Here is an 18,737-nt window from a genome sequence, read left to right on the forward strand (position 1 = left end):
TGCTGCGCTCGTGAGCAGTGACTAACACGTGCGTGCTGAGCAGTATGGTCTCACCGTTAGAGTCTACAGTATAACAAATTAACATGGCCTGGGACCTAAAGAAAAACAGGCACAACATGCTCAAACAACGCGTCTTGTGTACATTGGTGAGGTGAGCGCGCAGCTGCCTGAGCGAGCGTGCTTTCATGTTGTATGGTAAAATTCAATCTCCTCTTTTTTACTCCAGTTAAAGTTGTTAGTTAGCAAGGCGAGTAGGAGCGCAATCTGCAGGATACTAATCGCAATAACATTTCTAAAAAAAATAAAATAAAAATCTCTGTAATCTGCGTCTTTTTGGCCGATGCCGATTATTTTCAAAAAGGCTATAATCGGCCGATTAAATCGGCAGGCCGATAAATCGGTCGGGCCCTAGTTACCCCCTATGTTTTATTTGATAAATATCGACAGTGTTACCCCTTATATTGATTTCATGACGGCCGATAAAAAACGACAGTTACCTTTCATGTTTTTTCCATGTTGACCAATAAATACCGACAGTGGCACCCCTGGCTACGTTTTTGCGGGGATCCGAACATGAGCTGTTTAGAGTGTTAACCTCCGAACTTAACAATGCACCATCAAGACACCGGTAGAGTAGGCATGACGACCAAAGAAAAACGACAGTGTTACCCCTTATGTTGTTTTTCATGACGACCAATAAAAAACAACAGTGTTACCCCTTATGTTTTTTTTCATGACGACCAATAAAAAACAACAGTGTTACCCCTTATGTTTTTTTTCATGACGACCAATGAAAAACGACAGTGTTACCCCTTTTGTTTTTTTTTATGACGACCAATAAAAAACAACAGTGTTACCCCTTATGTTTTTTTTCATGACGACCAATGAAAAACAACAGTGTTACCCCTTATGTTTTTTTTTATGACGACCAATAAAAAACAACAGTGTTACCCCTTATGTTTTTTTTCATGACGACCAATGAAAAACGACAGTGTTGCCCCTTATGTTTTTTTTCATGACGACCAATAAAAAACGACAGTGTTACCCCTTGTGGTTTTTTTCATGACGACCAAAGAAAAACCACAGTGCTACCCCCTATGTTTTTTTTCATGATGACCAATGAAAACAACAGTGTTTTTCATGACGACCAATAAAAAACAACAGTGTTACCCCTTATGTTTTTTTTCATGACGACCAATAAAAACAAGTGTTACCCCTTATGTTTTTTTTCATGACGACCAATGAAAAACAACAGTGTTACCCCTTATGTTGTTTTTCATGACGACCAATAAAAAACCACAGTGTTACCCCTTATGTTTTTTTTCATGACCAATAAAAAACGACAGTGTTACCCCTTATGTTTTTTTTCATGACGACCAATGAAAAACGACAGTGTTACCCCTTATGTTTTTTTTCATGACGACCAATAAAAAACGACAGTGTTACCTCTTGTGGTTTTTTTCATGACGACCAAAGAAAAACAACAGTGCTACCCCCTATGTTTTTTTTCATGACGACCAATAAAAACGACAGTGTTACCCCTTGTGTTTTTTTTCATGACGACCCAAGAAAAACAAAAGTGTTACCCCCTGTTTTATTTGATAAATATCGACAGTGTTACCCCTTATGTTTTTTTTCATGACGACCAATAAAAAACAACAGTGTTACCCCTTATGTTTTTTTTCATGACGACCAATGTAAAACGACAGTGTTACCCCTTATGTTTTTTTTCATGACGACCAATAAAAACGACAGTGTTACCCCCTATGTTTTATTTGATAAACATCGACAGTGTTACCCCTTATATTTATTTCATGACGGCCGATAAAAAACGACAGTTACCCTTCATGTTTTTTCCATGTTGACCAATAAATACCGACAGTGGCACCCCTGGCTACGTTTTTGCGGAGATCCGAACATGAGCTGTTTAGAGTGTTAACCTCCGAACTTAACAATGCACCATCAAGACACCGGTAAAAATCATCGCAAAGGTTATACTTGACTTTATAATTCGCATGAAATAGAGATAAGAGTCTTCCAACAGTATACATCAACCGGACTTGAACCCCGGTCTCCAGGTGGTTAGCTCACAGCTCTCTCCACTTCCCATTGAGATTTGTAAATTAATTATGTCTGACGTTATGTATGACATGGTTGCATTCCGTTTAAAATGAAAGAAATTGTGTTTTCCACAGAAATTGAGCCACGGTCTCCAGTGGGTTAGGCAGAGTGCACTCCACTGCACCACTGAGGTGATGACAATACACAATAATCAATCATCAATAAAGAGAATATACATGACATTAAAATGCATGTGTGTATTTCTATTATTTCCCTTATGCTTCTTTTCATGACGACCAATAAAAAACAGCTGGTGTTGCCCCTTATGTTTATTTTTATGACGACCAATAAAAAACAACAGTGTTACCCCTTATGTTTTTTTTTCATGACGACCAATGAAAAACGACAGTGTTACCCCTTATGTTTTTTTTCATGACGACCATTAAAAACGACAGTGTTACCCCTTGTGGTTTTTTTCATGACGACCAAAGAAAAACCACAGTGCTACCCCCTATGTTTTTTTTCATGACGACCAATGAAAAACGACAGTGTTACCCCTTAGGTTTTTTTTTATGACGACCAATGAAAAACAACAGTGTTACCCCTTATGTTTTTTTTCATGACGACCAATAAAAAACGACAGTGTTACCCCTTGTGGTTTTTTTCATGACGACCAAAGAAAAACCACAGTGCTACCCCCTATGTTTTTTTTCATGACGACCAATGAAAACGACAGTGTTACCCCTTATGTTTTTTTTCATGACGACCAATAAAAAACGACAGTGTTACCCCTTATGTTTTTTTTCATGCCGACCATTAAAAACGACAGTGTCACCCCTTAGGTTTTTTTTCATGACGACCAATAAAAAACGACAGTGTTACCCCTTGTGTTTTTTTTCATGACGACCCAAGAAAAACAAAAGTGTTTCCCCCTGTTTTATTTGATAAATATCGACAGTGTTACCCCTTATGTTTTTTTTCATGACGACCAATAAAAAACAACAGTGTTACCCCTTATATTTTTTTTCATGACGACCAATAAAAAACGACAGTGTTACCCCTTATGTTGTTTTTCATGACGACCAATAAAAAACAACAGTGTTACCCCTTATGTTTTTTTTCATGACGACCAATAAAAAACAGTGTTACCCCTTATGTTTTTATTCATGACGACCAATGAAAAACGACAGTGTTACCCCTTATGTTTTTTTTTATGACGACCAATAAAAAGTGTTACCTTGTTTTTTTTCCTGACGACCAATGAAAAACGACAGTGTTACCCCTTGTGGTTTTTTTCATGACGACTAAAGAAAAACCAGTGCTACCCCCTATGTTTTTTTTCATGATGACCAATGAAAACGACAGTGTTACCCCTTATGTTTTTTTTCATGACGACCAATAAAAAACAGTTTTACCCCTTATGTTTTTTTTCATGACGACCATTAAAAACGACAGTGTTACCCCTTGTGGTTTTTTTCATGACGACCAATAAAAAACAGTGTTACCCCTTATGTTTTTTTTCATGACGACCAATGAAAAACGACAGTGTTACCCCTTATGTTATTTTTTATGACGACCAATAAAAAAGTGTTACCCCTTATGTTTTTTTTCATGACGACCAATGAAAAACGACAGTGTTACCCCTTTTGTTATTTTTTATGACGACCAATAAAAAACAGTGTTACCCCTTATGTTTTTTTTCATGACGACCAATGAAAAACGACAGTGTTACCCCTTGTGTTTTTTTTCATGACGACCAATGAAAAACGACAGTATTACCCCTTATGTTTTTTTTCATGCCGACCAATGAAAAACGACAGTGTTACCCCTTATGTTTTTTTTTATGACGACCAATAAAAAGTGTTACCTTGTTTTTTTTCCTGACGACCAATGAAAAACGACAGTGTTACCCCTTGTGGTTTTTTTCATGACGACTAAAGAAAAACCAGTGCTACCCCCTATGTTTTTTTTCATGATGACCAATGAAAACGACAGTGTTACCCCTTATGTTTTTTTTCATGACGACCAATAAAAAACAGTTTTACCCCTTATGTTTTTTTTCATGACGACCATTAAAAACGACAGTGTTACCCCTTGTGGTTTTTTTCATGACGACCAATAAAAAACAGTGTTACCCCTTATGTTTTTTTTCATGACGACCAATGAAAAACGACAGTGTTACCCCTTATGTTATTTTTTATGACTACCAATAAAAAAGTGTTACCCCTTATGTTTTTTTTCATGACGACCAATGAAAAACGACAGTGTTACCCCTTGTGTTTTTTTTCATGACGACCAATGAAAAACGACAGTGTTGCTGTTAAAGAGCTGCGGGTACAGGCAGGTAGGACCCAGACGCAGACGGTTTCAGGAAAACTGCACTTTATTCTCGCCTAAAGGCTAAGGCACAGGAATCAGGGAACTCGGGAGACAACAGGGAACTCGAGAGGGAACAAGGAACTCGGGAGACGACAGGGAACACGGAACACGCAGGACTAACAACCACAACGACAGCACAAGGAACAAAGGAAAGACGAGGGCTTAAATAACAAACACAACGAGGAACAGCTGAGACACATTAGTGGAGGGAACAGTAATCAACACAGGAGGGAAACTACAGGGAAACACACACACCCTGACAGTACCCCCCCCTTAAGGGTCGACTCCCAGGCGACCCACGACAAGCAAAAAAACAACGAAAGTCAAACCCAAAACGGGTGGGTGGAGGGGCGCCAGGAGGGGGGAATCAAAAATAAATGGACTACGGCAGAGCCGAGGGACGTCAGGCGGGCGGCCAGAAAACTGCCCCAGGGCATGGCAGGGAGCCTCAGGCGGACGGCCTGGGGGGCAAGCAGAGGCAGAGTGAAGGCGGAACCCTTCCGGAGGCCGGCGGCAAAGACGATGAGGGCTCAGTCCCTCATGAGACCTGCAGTGGCAAAGAACCCCCTCAGAAGGCCGGCAGCGGTGAAGGCGGAACCCTTCAGGAGGCCGGCGAAGGCGAGGTAGAGGGCGGGTCCCCTCAAGAGGAAGGCGAGGTAGAGGGCGGGTCCCCTCAAGAGGAAGGCCATGTAGAGGGCGGGTCCCCTCAGGAGGCAGGCCAGGTAGAGGGCGGGTCCCCTCAGGAGACAGGCCAGGTAGAGGGCGGGTCCCCTCAGGAGGAAGGCCAGGTAGAGGGCGGGTCCCCTCAGGAGGCAGGCCAGGTAGAGGGCGGGTCCCCTCAGGAGGAAGGCCAGGTAGAGGGCGGGTCCCCTCTGGTGGAAGGCCAGGCAGAGGGCGGGTCCCCTCTGGTGGAAGGCCAGGCAGAGGGCGGGTCCCCTCTGGTGGAAGGCCAGGCAGAGGGCGGGTCCCCTCTGGTGGAAGGCCAGGCAGAGGGCGGGTCCCCTCTGGTGGAAGGCCTTGAAGGGGAACCCCTCTCAGGAAGGAGTGGAGGAGGGCCCCCACAGGCAGGAGCGGAGGGCGTGCCTCCCCTGGACGGTCTGGAGGGCGGACCCCCTCTGGAAGGAGCAGGGGGCGGGCCCCCTCAGGCAGGAGCGGAGGGCGGACCACCTCAAGCAGGCGAAGAGGCCGGTCCCCCTCTGGAAGGCTAGGAGTGGGCTCAGGAACCGGACAGGGCTCGGGGACCGGAGTCCGTGCGGGAGCTGGAGTGCCAGGAGGAACCGGGTGGTACCCCAAACCCTCCCAAAAATCCATTGCCTTCATAATAAATAAATCCTCCCACTCACGGCTAACCTGATCGTCCGCTGGGTCCATTGTTGGTGCTGTCATTCTGTTAAAGGAGCTGCGGGTGCAGGCAGGCAGGTAGGACCCAGACGCAGACGGTTTCAGGAAAACGGCACTTTATTTTCACCTAAAGGCTAAGGCACAGGAATCAGGGAACTCGGGAGACAACAGGGAACTCGAGAGGGAACAAGGAACTCGAGAGACGACAGGGAACACGGAACACGCAGGACTAACAACCACAACTAACCACAGCAAACCACAATGACAGCACAAGGAACAAAGGAAAGACGAGGGCTTAAATAACAAACACAACGAGGAACAGCTGAGACACATTAGGGGAGGGAACAGTAATCAACACAGGAGGGAAACTACAGGGAAACACACACACCCTGACAGTTACCCCTTATGTTTTTTTTTTATGACGACCAATAAAAAACAACAGTGTTACCCCTTGTGTTTTTTTTCATGACGACCAATGAAAACCGACAGTGTTACCCCTTATGTTTTTTTTCATGACGACCATTAAAAATGACAGTGTTACCCCTTATGTTTTTTTTCATGACGACCAATAAAAAACGACAGTGTTACCCCTTGTGGTTTTTTTCATGACGACCAAAGAAAAACCACAGTGCTACCCCCTATGTTTTTTTTCATGACGACCAATGAAAACGACAGTGTTACCCCTTATGTTGTTTTTCATGATGACCAATAAAAAACAACAGTGTTACCCCTTATGTTTTTTTTCATGACGACCAATAAAAAACAACAGTGTTACCCCTTAGGTTTTTTTTCATGACGACCAATAAAAAACGACAGTGTTACCCCTTATGTTTTTTTTCATGACGACCATTAAAAACGACAGTGTTACCCCTTATGTTGTTTTTCATGACGACCAATAAAAAACGACAGTGTTACCCCTTGTGGTTTTTTTCATGACGACCAAAGAAAAACCACAGTGCTACCCCCTATGTTTTTTTTCATGACGACCAATGAAAACGACAGTGTTACCCCTTCTGTTGTTTTTCATGACGACCAATAAAAAACAACAGTGTTACCCCTTATGTTTTTTTTCATGACGACCAATAAAAAACAACAGTGTTACCCCTTATGTTTTTTTTCATGACGACCAATGAAAAACGACAGTGTTACCCCTTATGTTTTTTTTCATGACGACCATTAAAAACGACAGTGTTACCCCTTATGTTTTTTTTCATGACGACCAATAAAAAACGACAGTGTTACCCCTTGTGGTTTTTTTCATGACGACCAAAGAAAAACCACGGTGCTACCCCCTATGTTTTTTTTCATGACGACCAATGAAAACGACAGTGTTACCCCTTATGTTGTTTTTCATGACGACCAATAAAAAACAACAGTGTTACCCCTTATGTTTTTTTTCATGACGACCAATAAAAAACGACAGTGTTACCCCTTATGTTTTTTTTCATGACGACCATTAAAAACGACAGTGTCACCCCTTATGTTTTTTTTCATGACGACCAATAAAAAACAACAGTGTTACCCCTTGTGGTTTTTTTCATGACGACCAAAGAAAAACAACAGTGTTACCCCATTATGTTTTTTTTCATGACGACCAATGAAAAACAACAGTGTTATCCCTTATGTTTTTTTCATGACGGCTGATAAAAAACGACAGTTACCCCTCATATTTTTTCCATGTTGACCAATAAAAAACGACAGTAGTAGCCCTGTCGACATTTTTTCGGGGATCCGAACCTGAGCTTTTTAGAGTGTTAACCTCCGAACTTATCAATGCACCATAAAGACACAGAATAAAGTCAACACAATGGTTATACTACACTTTATCATTCGCATGAAATAGAGATGAGAGTCTTCCAACAGATGACATCAACCGGACTTGAACCCCGGTCTCCAGGGGGTTAAGTCCGTCACAGCTCTCTCCACTTCCCACTGAGATTTATAATTTAAATATGTCTGTGGTTATATATGACATGATAGCATTACGTTTAAAATTAAAGATATTGTGATTTCCACAGAAATTGAGCCGCAGTCTCCAGTGGGTTAGGCAGAGTGCACACCACTGCACCACTGAGGCGATGAAAATACACAATAATCAATCATCAATGACGACTGATAAAAAACGAGTGTTACCCCTTATGTTTTTTTTCCATGACGACCAATGAAAAACAACAGTGTTACCCCTTTAGTTCTTTTCATGACGACCAATAAAAAACAACAGTGTTACCCCTTATGTTTTTTTTCATGAAGACCAATAAAAAACAACAGTGTTACGTAAAGCTTAAAGGGGACTTTCGGGAAACTCTTCCTCTCATCTGGGCGCTTTCAGCATTCTGTCAACGCTCGGTTTCGTCCTTCTCCGCCCCCTCGCCCCCCTCCTGCCAACCCAACTCCGTTGTGATTGGTTACCTTCCTTGAAGCGCGCGCGCGGGCAGATTAGACCAGGCATATGGGGGGCGCGGCAGGAGTGCCTCTACGTAGATGTTTTCCCGGAAATGTGAACAAGTGAATGCAAACATTGTCCCAAGTGTTTAGCGCTCTGCACAGCCACCCCAGACTGTCAGCAGGGAATACGTTGAAATGCATGTACGTCATTATTAGACACTTTAGTATGGTTAAACATGACTATCAATCATTATAACAACGTTTATAGGTCATAAAAGTCGAAAAAGCATAATAGGTCCCCTTTAAGCACGCCATTGGATTACTTGTGTTTAGATGGGGTTTTGGCTCCCCCTGTGGAAATGAGAGGTATGGACGCCAGATGCGCAGGTAGAGGCTTGGCAGACTCTACTGATATCATATGGCTAAAAAAGTGCAGTGGGGCGAGATCATTGTTGGTTAAATGAACAATGACATGAAATTGACAAAGCCTGCAGACCGTTCTTGCGGGACCAAATTAGCAAGATATTCAAACAAGATTTAACCAACACACAAACAGGATTAGAATTGTTTTATTTTTGAAATATTTGTACGAGTTGCCAGATACAGTTTGGGTTAGGGTTAGGGTTTCTCTGAACCGAAAGCACCAACAGGGTAAAGCATCTGGGTCCGCCCAGAAGGTTTGCACGCCGTTTCCATCAGGTTTGTCCTTCCCGCTGAGCGGCTTTTGAGACGCACCGTCACTAGTCTGAGCGGATCCCAGCTCTACTCCACCAGCACTCGGAGGGGCAGGGGAGGGGGGGGGGGGCTATGGAGGGTCCCGCCGGAAGCTGGGCCCCGGGTCGGTCATCACATCGTTACAGATACAGGGGAAGATCCCTCTCCACCACCTGAAAGGCGAGCAAGACATTTACAAGTACATTTGTCAGAAGAAGAGAGAAACGATATATCCCTTTCGTTACAGTAATGCTGCGTTTTTTAATTCGGAGGTGGAAATTCGGAATGTGAAACGCGTCACCTCCGACCTAAGTAGGTTTCAGCTTCCAAGTCGGAAAAACATGGATGAATGGACGCCCAACTACAAGAATATGAATTTAACATTATAGATAATAAAAAAGTGCTCAAAGTGGGCCGGGCCTGTCTTCTACTCACGCTGGGATCATCCAAGGGTCCGTATCTCTTCATCACCTGGCCCTCTCGGTTGATCAGGAACTAAGGAAGGGATAGAATGAGGGTCGAGAGGTAACGATGTGGATTCACACACAACTTGTGTGTGTGAGTTGACACCAGTTTAGGTGCTGGGTTGTTTGTGGTAACATATACACCAAATACACTCTGGACACGCCAAACGAGCTATGGGTGTTTTTACAGGGATGCTGTGGAGAACAGTTAAGAATTATTTAATTTTTTTTTTATTTTTTTTTATTAACCTTTATTTTTCCAGGAATATTCTCATTGAGATTCAAAATCTCTTTTTCAAGAGAGTCCTGGCCAAGAAGGCAGCATACAAACATTTAAAGTTTCACATTAAAAACAACAAAAACACAAAATTTCACACTAAAAACAAGACACAAAACACAATAAAATTACCTTGGTGAAGTTCCATTTGATGCGGCTACAGATGGGAAACAAAGCCATGTTTAGAATCCCATAGAGGCAATATCAAGTGCTTCAAATGTTACAGAAAATATATAATAAAAAAATAAAAAAATGTACGGTTAAAGGTGACATATTATGCCACCAGGTGTGAGTATGATTGGCCTCTTCGGACATCACAAGTGGGCGTGTCCACCAAGACGTGTGCCAATAGATCAGTCTACCAGCCTGCCCAGTGGACGAGCAAACGTTGCTCATCCCTCCGACGTACATCCAGGTGGACGTGCCCACTTGTGACGTCAGAAGAGGCCGATTTCCAAAACAGCTCACACCTGGTGGTGTAACGCGTGACCTTTAATGTCTGCATCGCCCACGTTCCCCTCCTCCGCCCCCCGCCCTCCGCTCACCTCCCAAAGAAGCCACGACCGTTTGGCTGCTCCTTCAGCCACTTCCACAGGGGGTGGGCGTTGGCCCCGTTCACGTTGATCTTGCTGAACATGTCGAAGCGGGCGTTGTAGGACGCCGCAAACGCTTTGATCTGCGTCTCCGTGCCGGGTTCCTTCAGGCCCAGGGAGAGTTGGCGTTAATGAGAGGGGTCGAGTCACTTGTGTTTTGTACTAGCCCCTTAACCACAGTTGGACTCAAAGGGAGTCACAGACGACACCCTAACCTCGGAACTTATAAAAGGGGCAAAGCAGATAAGCTTCGTCACTGCATAGACAATAGGACTAGGACGATGATTAGATTTGCACTTTAGGGATTTTCTATCTATTGATTAGTACTCAACAACACACAATAGCACAAGTGCTATTTCTAAGTGCAAGGACGTACAACATACAATGAGTGCGTCAGAGGGGGTCTACCTGGTTTGCAAACTGGTTGGAGGGGAAGGCCAGGATGCGTAAACCTCTCTCAGAGTACTTGGCGTGCATCTCCGCAAACTGAGAGTAGTTCACCGGGGTCTTGCCTCATTTAGAGGCAACGTTGGTGATGATCACAACTTCCCCCCTGGAAACACAACAAAAAGACAGAAGTGTTATAAATGACTGCATGTACAGTACACACAACTGGTCAAACATGTCGGCTTCTGACTATCACCTGCCCTCTCAAGCTTTGAATGTCCTTCTGTTTTAATTTGCATAATTATGTGTGTGTGTGTGTGTGTGTGTGTGTGTGTGTGTGTGTGTGTGTGTGTGTGTGTGTGTGTGTGTGTGTGTGTGTGTGTGTGTGTGTGTGTGTGTGTGTGTGTGTATAGATTAGGATCACGATAGTAAACCCAACTCTGAACAAAGGACAATCACTGGTTAGAGAGGTGACCACCGCATCGCAGGACGCGAGTTTGCACCTGCGGTAGCCTCACCTGTACTTTTCCAGGGACACCACGTTTCCATCGATGTCCGTGGCTGAGAAGTCATAAATAGAGGTGGCTGTTTGCGGATCCTGTGCTGCAGCCTGTAAGAGAGAACAAAGTCATCCATTTAGCAGAACAAGAACAAATATGGCTGGGTTAAAGAGGACATGAGAGTGTCCCTCCCGACATGCACAGTGGCCAACCGTGTGAGAACCCGGTCGATTCTATCCAAAGTAAGAACTGGCTCTTTTTGCAAGGCTAACCTGAGACCCAGATCCGAGACCAACCATAACCAACATCCATTACAAATCCATGAACACCAAATTGTCAAAGGACATCATGAAGAATGCTGCATTTTTTTTATGTCAACCATACTGTTGGGATTTGTGCCATGTAATGTACCATCATGTAACTTAATTAGTAATAATCAACCATCCGTGTCATACTGCCTTTGATGCCATTGATTCAAGAGCTTGCTTATTTCACAGAACCAAATTATTACCAACCGTCAGATCAGAGATAGAGAAAGCGAGCATAACACAAACACACACTGGGACTCACTGACCAAGTAACCCTAATAACAACTGTTCAAAAACAAAACAGTCTCAATAATAAATCTCCATAGTGCTTAATATCTAAAAGTACACCTTCCTACAATGGCTTGTCCGATAGCTCGAATAGGTTGTCTTACCAGCAGTAGGACAGAAAAGAGGACAGCTGGCCCTAGCGGACGCATGACTGTCTTTCAGTACGGTCCAAGACACAAGCGACTCTAGATTCCCATGCAGGCGTCAGCAGCATCCACCACTGAGCGACTGTGCCTGGACCGAGGTGAGGTCCGTTATAAATCCACGGCTCGGAGCAAAGGGCGATGGTTCATGCCTGGTGGCGATAGGCTCTGATGATCTAATCCAGTTTTCTGCTGACTCATGTATTTGAGGATTTTCACATAAGGCCACAATGGTACGAGCCTCATTTTGTAATAAAAACAAGTCTGGCCCTTCAATCCTATTATAGGTATGTTCCACGCAGTCAGGGCAAAGGTTGTTTTGTCACCTCATCGCCTCGTAATATGCGAAGCAGCAGGACTTACACAACAAAATTATACAACAACACGGGTTTATAGAGGATTCATGCTTCTGAGTGCAGGCCCTTCGTGTGGTACAGGAAGGTCCAAGAGGACACCACGGCTGACCATTTCAGCCAACTGAACACATTCAGCAAGAATATAACTTTTTTTCACAGTGCATCACATGCGTACTACACAGGCGAGCAAGATAATCACCAGTACGGTTGATTACTCAGAACTTGAAGTCCATACATAAGGTGAAGCTGGCCACTGAGCCTAATATCACTCATCGATGGACTCAAACCGCTTGTCGGCGTATGATGAATAGTTATTGATCCGTGCGACGCGATACAACCATGGTACAACATTGGGTTGTAATGCATTCTCTGTGATACTGTGAAGATGCAGGAGACTACTTGTATTTGCTGTTGTGTAACAAATTCTCAATAGCAACACACACACACACACACACACACACACACACACACACACACACACACACACACACACACACACACACACACACACACACACACACACATATACACAAACACACATATACCCAAACACACAAGGCTAATATTATTGTTACAGTAAATTTCGTTACCAAAAATGAGTACAATACCATCGCCAAGAGAAACAGCCCGCTGCTCGCCAAGATCCCAAATAACGATATTTGAATACGTGGACTCATTTTTTTACAGGCCCATGCCATTGTGGAAACAAACGCGATCATTGATTCGGCAATGGACCTATTAGGAATCGACCGGGGGCAAATCTGTTAGCCACGCCCCATTGCATCAAGCGTCCAAATCACGTCATCAAACCGCGTCGGTCAGCGAAACGTGCGGCGCACATACCGAACAACACAGAGCAGCAGCTCGAAATACACCACAATTTAGCGTAGACGACGACGAAAAGCACAACCCCCAGCAATGGATGATGAAGAGGAAACCTACAGGTTATGGAAGATTCGAAAAACCATCATGCAGGTGGGTTATAGACAGTCTATATATGTTTCGCTTCCTGAAGCAATCCAGAGCTAGCTGTCTCTGTTGTGTTCCGAGTCTGACTCCGAATCGACTGTGATGGCATCATTCCATTTGATTTATGCCATAATAAAGATGTTCAAATGAGCCAGGGTATTGTTAATATATCGTTTCACTGACTCAGGTCTACCCTGTTGAACGATTTTTATTATCTATACCACTAATTCACCAGCTGGTTTTCCTCCTTGCAGCTTTGCCATGACCGAGGTTATCTGGTGACCCAGGATGAGTTGGACCAGACGCTGGATGAGTTTAAGAGTCAATTCGGTGACAAACCTAGTGAGGGTCGTCCCAGGCGGACGGACCTGACGGTGCTCGTAGCCCACAACGACGACCCCACGGATCAGATGTTTGTTTTCTTCCCCGGTAAGTTTATGTGGAACCCTTGGAGCCCGTGTACAGAACATACAGATGGTAAAACAGGCAGTAGTGCCAATAGGTCATCTGTTTGATTTAATATAATGTATCCATGTTCTTTTGAGGCTGGTGTTTGTCGTTCCTTTTCTGAAATGAGTTCGAGCACGCTTTCTCCCCATTGATTAGAGGAGCCCAAAGTCGGAATCAAGACCATCAAGATGTACTGTCAGAGGATGCAGGAGGAGAACATCACCCGGGCCATCATCGTGGTTCAGATGGGAATGACCCCTTCGGCCAAACAGGTGAAACCTTCAGTTGCGCCGTTTACATTTCCGTCATAATGGAATGTAGTCCCACCGATTTTTAAAGATAACAAAATCGTATATGCAAACGGTAGTGATGCTATTATTATATTTGTGTGCTCAAGGGTTACGCTTGAGCACACAAAGGGTTACGCTAATTTATTTGTGTTAGTATGACTTTGTATGTTACAAATTAAACCAATATGAAAGTGAGTCGTGTGATGACCCCAATAGGGCTGGGTCAAATCGAAATGATAGCGATAAATAAGGTGAATTTTACACAATATCGATAAATATTACAATATGCTTACAAATTTAAAAATTACATTCTTAACCGTTTTAACTGATTGTCATTATCTTAAAGTACATGGAAATGTTGAGAATGTTATTAGACTGGAACTCGTTTCTGCGCCAAACTAACATTTCAGACCTCACATTTGATCATTTAAAGGGCATGGTTCTCATGTTCAATCGTTTTAATTATAAAACTGGGCATCACGATAAGTCTATCTTAATTTCATGACGATACAATATCATTCCAAGAGATGTACAATAATACTGAATGATTGCTCAGCCCTAACCTCTACATTTCTAATGTTGTGCTCATGCTTATCTTTTACAGTCTCTAGTTGACATGGCACCAAAGTACATTCTGGAACAGTTTCTACAGCAGGAGCTGCTCATTAACATCACAGAACACGAGGTATTATCTTTAAAACAAAGACCGGTGTAGCTCATATGTACTGAAATGACTATTGTGATTGATGTGTGTGCGTATCATATCTGCCTGCAGCTCGTTCCTGAACATATCGTGATGACGAAGGAGGAAGTGGTTGAACTACTGGCAAGATAGTGAGTATAATTCTATAGGATGTGAGCAGCTTGGCAACTGCCTTAACCAAGCATGGAAGGGCTGTTGACTGAACAAGTCATCTCAAGATGTATGACACCAGGCAACACACATTTCTCATCATTCCTCTCCGTTTCTATCCCAGCAAACTGAAAGAGAGTCAGCTGCCTAGAATCCAGGGTGGGGACCCAGTGGCTCGATACTTTGGTCTGAAGAGAGGACAGGTAAACCCTCAGCCTTGACATTGAGGGCGTTTAGCAAACACTTTTATCCTAAGCAACTTACAAACATACTTGTTCAGAAGAAACAAACATAATATTGCTGTCGATACAGTGAGGGTGTTCATAGAAACAAGGGCCAAGCACTTACAATTTCTATGTTAAACCCATTCCCTGTATACAACTAAAATAGCTAGGATGAGTTGCTACATGATGCTAAGCACTTTTAATTGCGAACAATTATTGGATCATTCTTATAATTGACATTTCTCTGGGCCAATCGGAATCTCAGCACTTGCTTCAGAATCTTTCTTATAATTGACATTTCTCTGGGCCAATCGGAATCTTGAAGCACACAGCGCCAACTGAGCTCGCCATTGGATGAGGCGGTCGCGTGGCTACCGCGCATGCATGCGGCCAAACAACGCAAGAGAGCTTGCGAAACACTCGTCTTGAGGGGTGTTCCACGAACGGAGGTTTAACAAACACTGAGTTAACGCTGAACTCTAGGTTGATTTAACCAGTGCCGACTAACTGTCCGTCCACACCAGAAGCGAATTGAGCGACCAAATCGCCGGAAGTCATTCACTTTCTATGGGCAAGAGCGACCAAAGCGACCAACGCTACCAGCGGCCAAAGTTGAGCGACCAGAGCGTCAAAAAGAAGTTGAAAACTTTTTAACTTTATGCAAATGACTATTATTCGCTTCAGCGACCAAACACTGACAGCCAATCGGAATGTAGACGCTCTTCGCTTGCGTGGATCCCAGGGAACATCGGCAGGCACTTTGGTTCCTACCTACCTTTCACTCACTGAACAAAATGTCGGCTGAAGTATTAATCGCGGCTGTAACTGGGCACCCGGTGTTGTACGAACCCACCCTTTTTCAGTTCAGAGATCGAAACGCCATAGTGGTTTGGATATCAAGTGATGATAAGCGGGAGTATTTATAGGCTACATCTAGAACGTTCGTATTTAAGCGGGAATCATTATAATTTGCTCTACATGCCACCAATCTAACCAACCAATCGCGTGTAGCATGCTTTAAACAAAACCAAAAAAGTATTTGAAATCGTCACATAAACAAACTAATCGACAAGACGAGGGATAAATGACAAGGGATATATCTCTTGTCTTTTATCCCTCTATTCCCCACTATTCACGGAGCCTGAGGTGAATATTTTTTAATTAAATAGTCTAGATAGATAGATAGTCAAGTCTTTATTAATACCAAACGACACAAATCGTCGGGAATCCATTTAGGTGGTTCGTCCCACACAGGACAGTAGCCTACAATACCACACAGAACAAGTCTGACTGGATAATACACACAATACATCACATGAAAACTAGACACGCGTTGATAGATAGATAGATAGACAGAAAGGCCTAGATAGATAGATAGATATGTTCCATTATTTGCCTTGCGGAGCCAACCAGACCTGTGCACGTATGCAAATTAGCCATGTGTCCCAGTGTCTATTTGTTTTGAATGCGACGAATGAGTGCAGATCCAGATCAGTGAAACATATTTGAACTACAGCACGCAGGGTTTTTTGTTCTCGGTTGTAATTAGCCTACATTTTAGGATTTTTTTTATATTGGGGGGAATCACTGTCCTACTTGTTGTCGAAGCACTTTATCGAACAAGCAAAACCGTCTCGGCAATATGGCCAAGGTGTATGGGAGAGTTCACTATTTGATATGGCTGTCTGTAGGGCCTACTAAACGCATGGCTCCTTTAAATGCGTCTGCATAATTGAATTGTACGTCATGAGCGACTTGAGCGACCAAAGCGAACAGAAAAATTCGCAGCGAAACTTTGTGAGCGACCAGAGCGTCTTTGACGCTTTGGTCGCTCCTGGTGTGGACGTACAGTAACCCAGAGTTTTCGGTTCCACAGCGCACAACACAGGGTTGTGCGCGTCACCGCCAAACCTAAAAAGACGTGATGTATGGATCATGGAAACCCTGATCGAAATGGCGAAACGGGCCGCTTATTTCAATGAAATGGAACTTCAGGTTCTCCTGGGGAGCTATGACGAGGAGACGGACATTATCACAAGAAAAGGGAACGCTAAAGCCTCTGCAACCCGGAGAACCAAAGCCTGGCTGCGGATCGCTGACCGCGTAAATGCGTTAGTTACACGTCAAAAGCATGATCGTTAATATTTGAGCCATGAATATATAAATATCCCAGTTAAGCATTCTTAAAGATCCTACCACATAACCCCTTTCTTCTAAAAAAATATGTACTCCGATGGCTTCCAAGCGGTCAGCGGATCAAGTAGGCCTATAAAAATGAAGTATAAAAAACATACAAACTGGTAAGCTTTTCCCACCATCGTATTGGTATAAATTTAAATAAGCAATTTTTTTAAGCCAATTGTGAAAAGGCCGACAGTCGGCAGACTGGATCTGGCCCTCAAATTGTCTTGACCCCGGTGGAGGAGCTGTTAATAAACATAAATTCAGGGCGCCCTGGCATGGAGGGGGTACCTGGAGGTACCTACCTCCTCAGAGAGTCAGGGGCCATACCCCACTGGTTGAATGTAGGTTTTTGTGTTTTCTTGTATTTTAGATTTTTTTTGCCTTCCAAGTAACACATGCAAACCGTGTGCTTGCCACAGCGCATACTATTCCAAGTGTTTCTTTTTTTGGTAACTGGGTAGAAAACCTAAAAGTGACAATTCATCAACTTCACAGAATAATAAGTTTTTTGTATCTCTAATAATAAAAAAATTGTGACAGTTGTAAATAAAATATTTTTTATAAGCCTCAAGGATGTTTTGACATTGATTTTTGATAAAGTAGGCCTATGCTGAGTTTTGTTAAGTCACGCTCAGACTAGTGTTATTTGTACATTACAATAAAAAAAAAATCCCCCGTGACACTGTCACCTTTTTTCCTCTGAGGAGTTTGCAGGTCAATGTGGCTTTGTCAGTTGACATTGTGTATATCTGATATGGGTCAATGTTCCCGGACATGGTGTTCGGTTACAGTAAACATCTTTCTACATTTTATAATAAAGTACATCTGATCATGTTTATCAGCACAAACATTAAATTCCAATTGCATCATGTAACTCAATGCGTATCTTTTCAGGTTGTGAAGATCATCAGGTCTAGTGAGACCGCTGGGCGTTACATCACATACAGACTGGTCCAGTGAATGACTGCAAGTGCAGGATGACCCCAATGTGCGACAATTTGAATCAAGTATTGTTTGCTGTTCAGTAAATGTATGACCGTGAAGTGGAAGTTCCGGACCCAGGTCAATCGACAAAAGCGTTGTTTAAATTCAGGTCATACTTCAATAGGTTGTTTCCAAGCCCTCACAGGGTCAGCACTGGGCCATATCCTGACTTATCCCGCTTTCTCTGCAGACCAGAGATCCCTTTGTTATTTCTACTATGTGTATGTATTTTTGTAAAAAAAAACCTCTGAATTTAATAAAATTATGCTTCTTTAAATTTGCCGCCATTTCTTTAAAGATACAGTGAATAGGTTGAACGCAACCAACCAGTTAGAAGTTCTTCCCACACTGAAAACCAGACTGACATGTTTTAAAAAGGTCCCGTAATATACCACCAGGTGTGTGCTTAGCAATTACAAGCCGTTTTCAAAATAAATCTGGTGTTTTAGTGCCATCACAAGTCCACCTAGATGTACGACTGATGAGCTACGTTTGCTACAGTCCACTGATTAGGCTGGTCTATCCAGCACACATTAAGGTGGACACGCACACTTGTGATGTCACTAAAACACAGGAAGAGGCAGATT

General features: G+C 43.2%; 2 protein-coding genes across 4 annotated transcripts; one reads left to right on the forward strand and one right to left on the reverse strand.

Annotated features, from left to right (window-relative positions):
• Positions 1-8,719: 8,719 nt before the first annotated feature.
• On the reverse strand, positions 8,720-12,930 carry gpx4a (glutathione peroxidase 4a). 3 transcript variants are annotated; one of them, XM_060066494.1, is made up of 7 exons: positions 12,805-12,930; positions 11,120-11,211; positions 10,623-10,767; positions 10,167-10,318; positions 9,754-9,778; positions 9,316-9,375; positions 8,720-9,053 (listed from the first exon to the last, which is right to left on the reverse strand). In XM_060066494.1, the coding sequence occupies exons 1-7, from the start codon at positions 12,913-12,915 to the stop codon at positions 9,021-9,023; spliced, it is 618 nt and encodes a 205-aa protein (XP_059922477.1). In that variant the 5' UTR covers positions 12,916-12,930; the 3' UTR covers positions 8,720-9,020. The 3 variants fall into 3 exon arrangements, with proteins under 3 accessions (XP_059922477.1, XP_059922476.1, XP_059922478.1); XM_060066493.1 differs by having other exon boundaries at positions 12,787-12,911; XM_060066495.1 differs by lacking the exon at positions 12,805-12,930 and adding an exon at positions 11,802-11,961.
• Positions 12,931-12,967: 37 nt separating this feature from the next.
• polr2eb (RNA polymerase II, I and III subunit E, b) lies at positions 12,968-18,427 on the forward strand. Its single transcript, XM_060066496.1, has 7 exons — positions 12,968-13,171; positions 13,420-13,594; positions 13,772-13,887; positions 14,510-14,590; positions 14,681-14,739; positions 14,883-14,961; positions 18,061-18,427. The coding sequence occupies exons 1-7, from the start codon at positions 13,115-13,117 to the stop codon at positions 18,124-18,126; spliced, it is 633 nt and encodes a 210-aa protein (XP_059922479.1). The 5' UTR covers positions 12,968-13,114; the 3' UTR covers positions 18,127-18,427.
• Positions 18,428-18,737: the final 310 nt, after the last annotated feature.

This window comes from Gadus macrocephalus, chromosome 12 (genome assembly GCF_031168955.1).
Source record: "Gadus macrocephalus chromosome 12, ASM3116895v1".
Lineage (NCBI taxonomy): Eukaryota > Metazoa > Chordata > Actinopteri > Gadiformes > Gadidae > Gadus > Gadus macrocephalus.

What these genes read in the sequence shown, in the direction of transcription:
- polr2eb (XM_060066496.1), top strand. Translation starts at nt 13,115, where the DNA reads ATGGATGATGAAGAGGAAACCTACAGGTTATGGAAGATTCGAAAAACC. An exon ending in TGACCCCTTCGGCCAAACAG is followed by an intron (nt 13,888 to 14,509) that starts GTGAAACCTTCA and finishes TATCTTTTACAG; the next exon opens with TCTCTAGTTGACATGGCACC. An exon ending in TTGGTCTGAAGAGAGGACAG is followed by an intron (nt 14,962 to 18,060) that starts GTAAACCCTCAG and finishes GTATCTTTTCAG; the next exon opens with GTTGTGAAGATCATCAGGTC.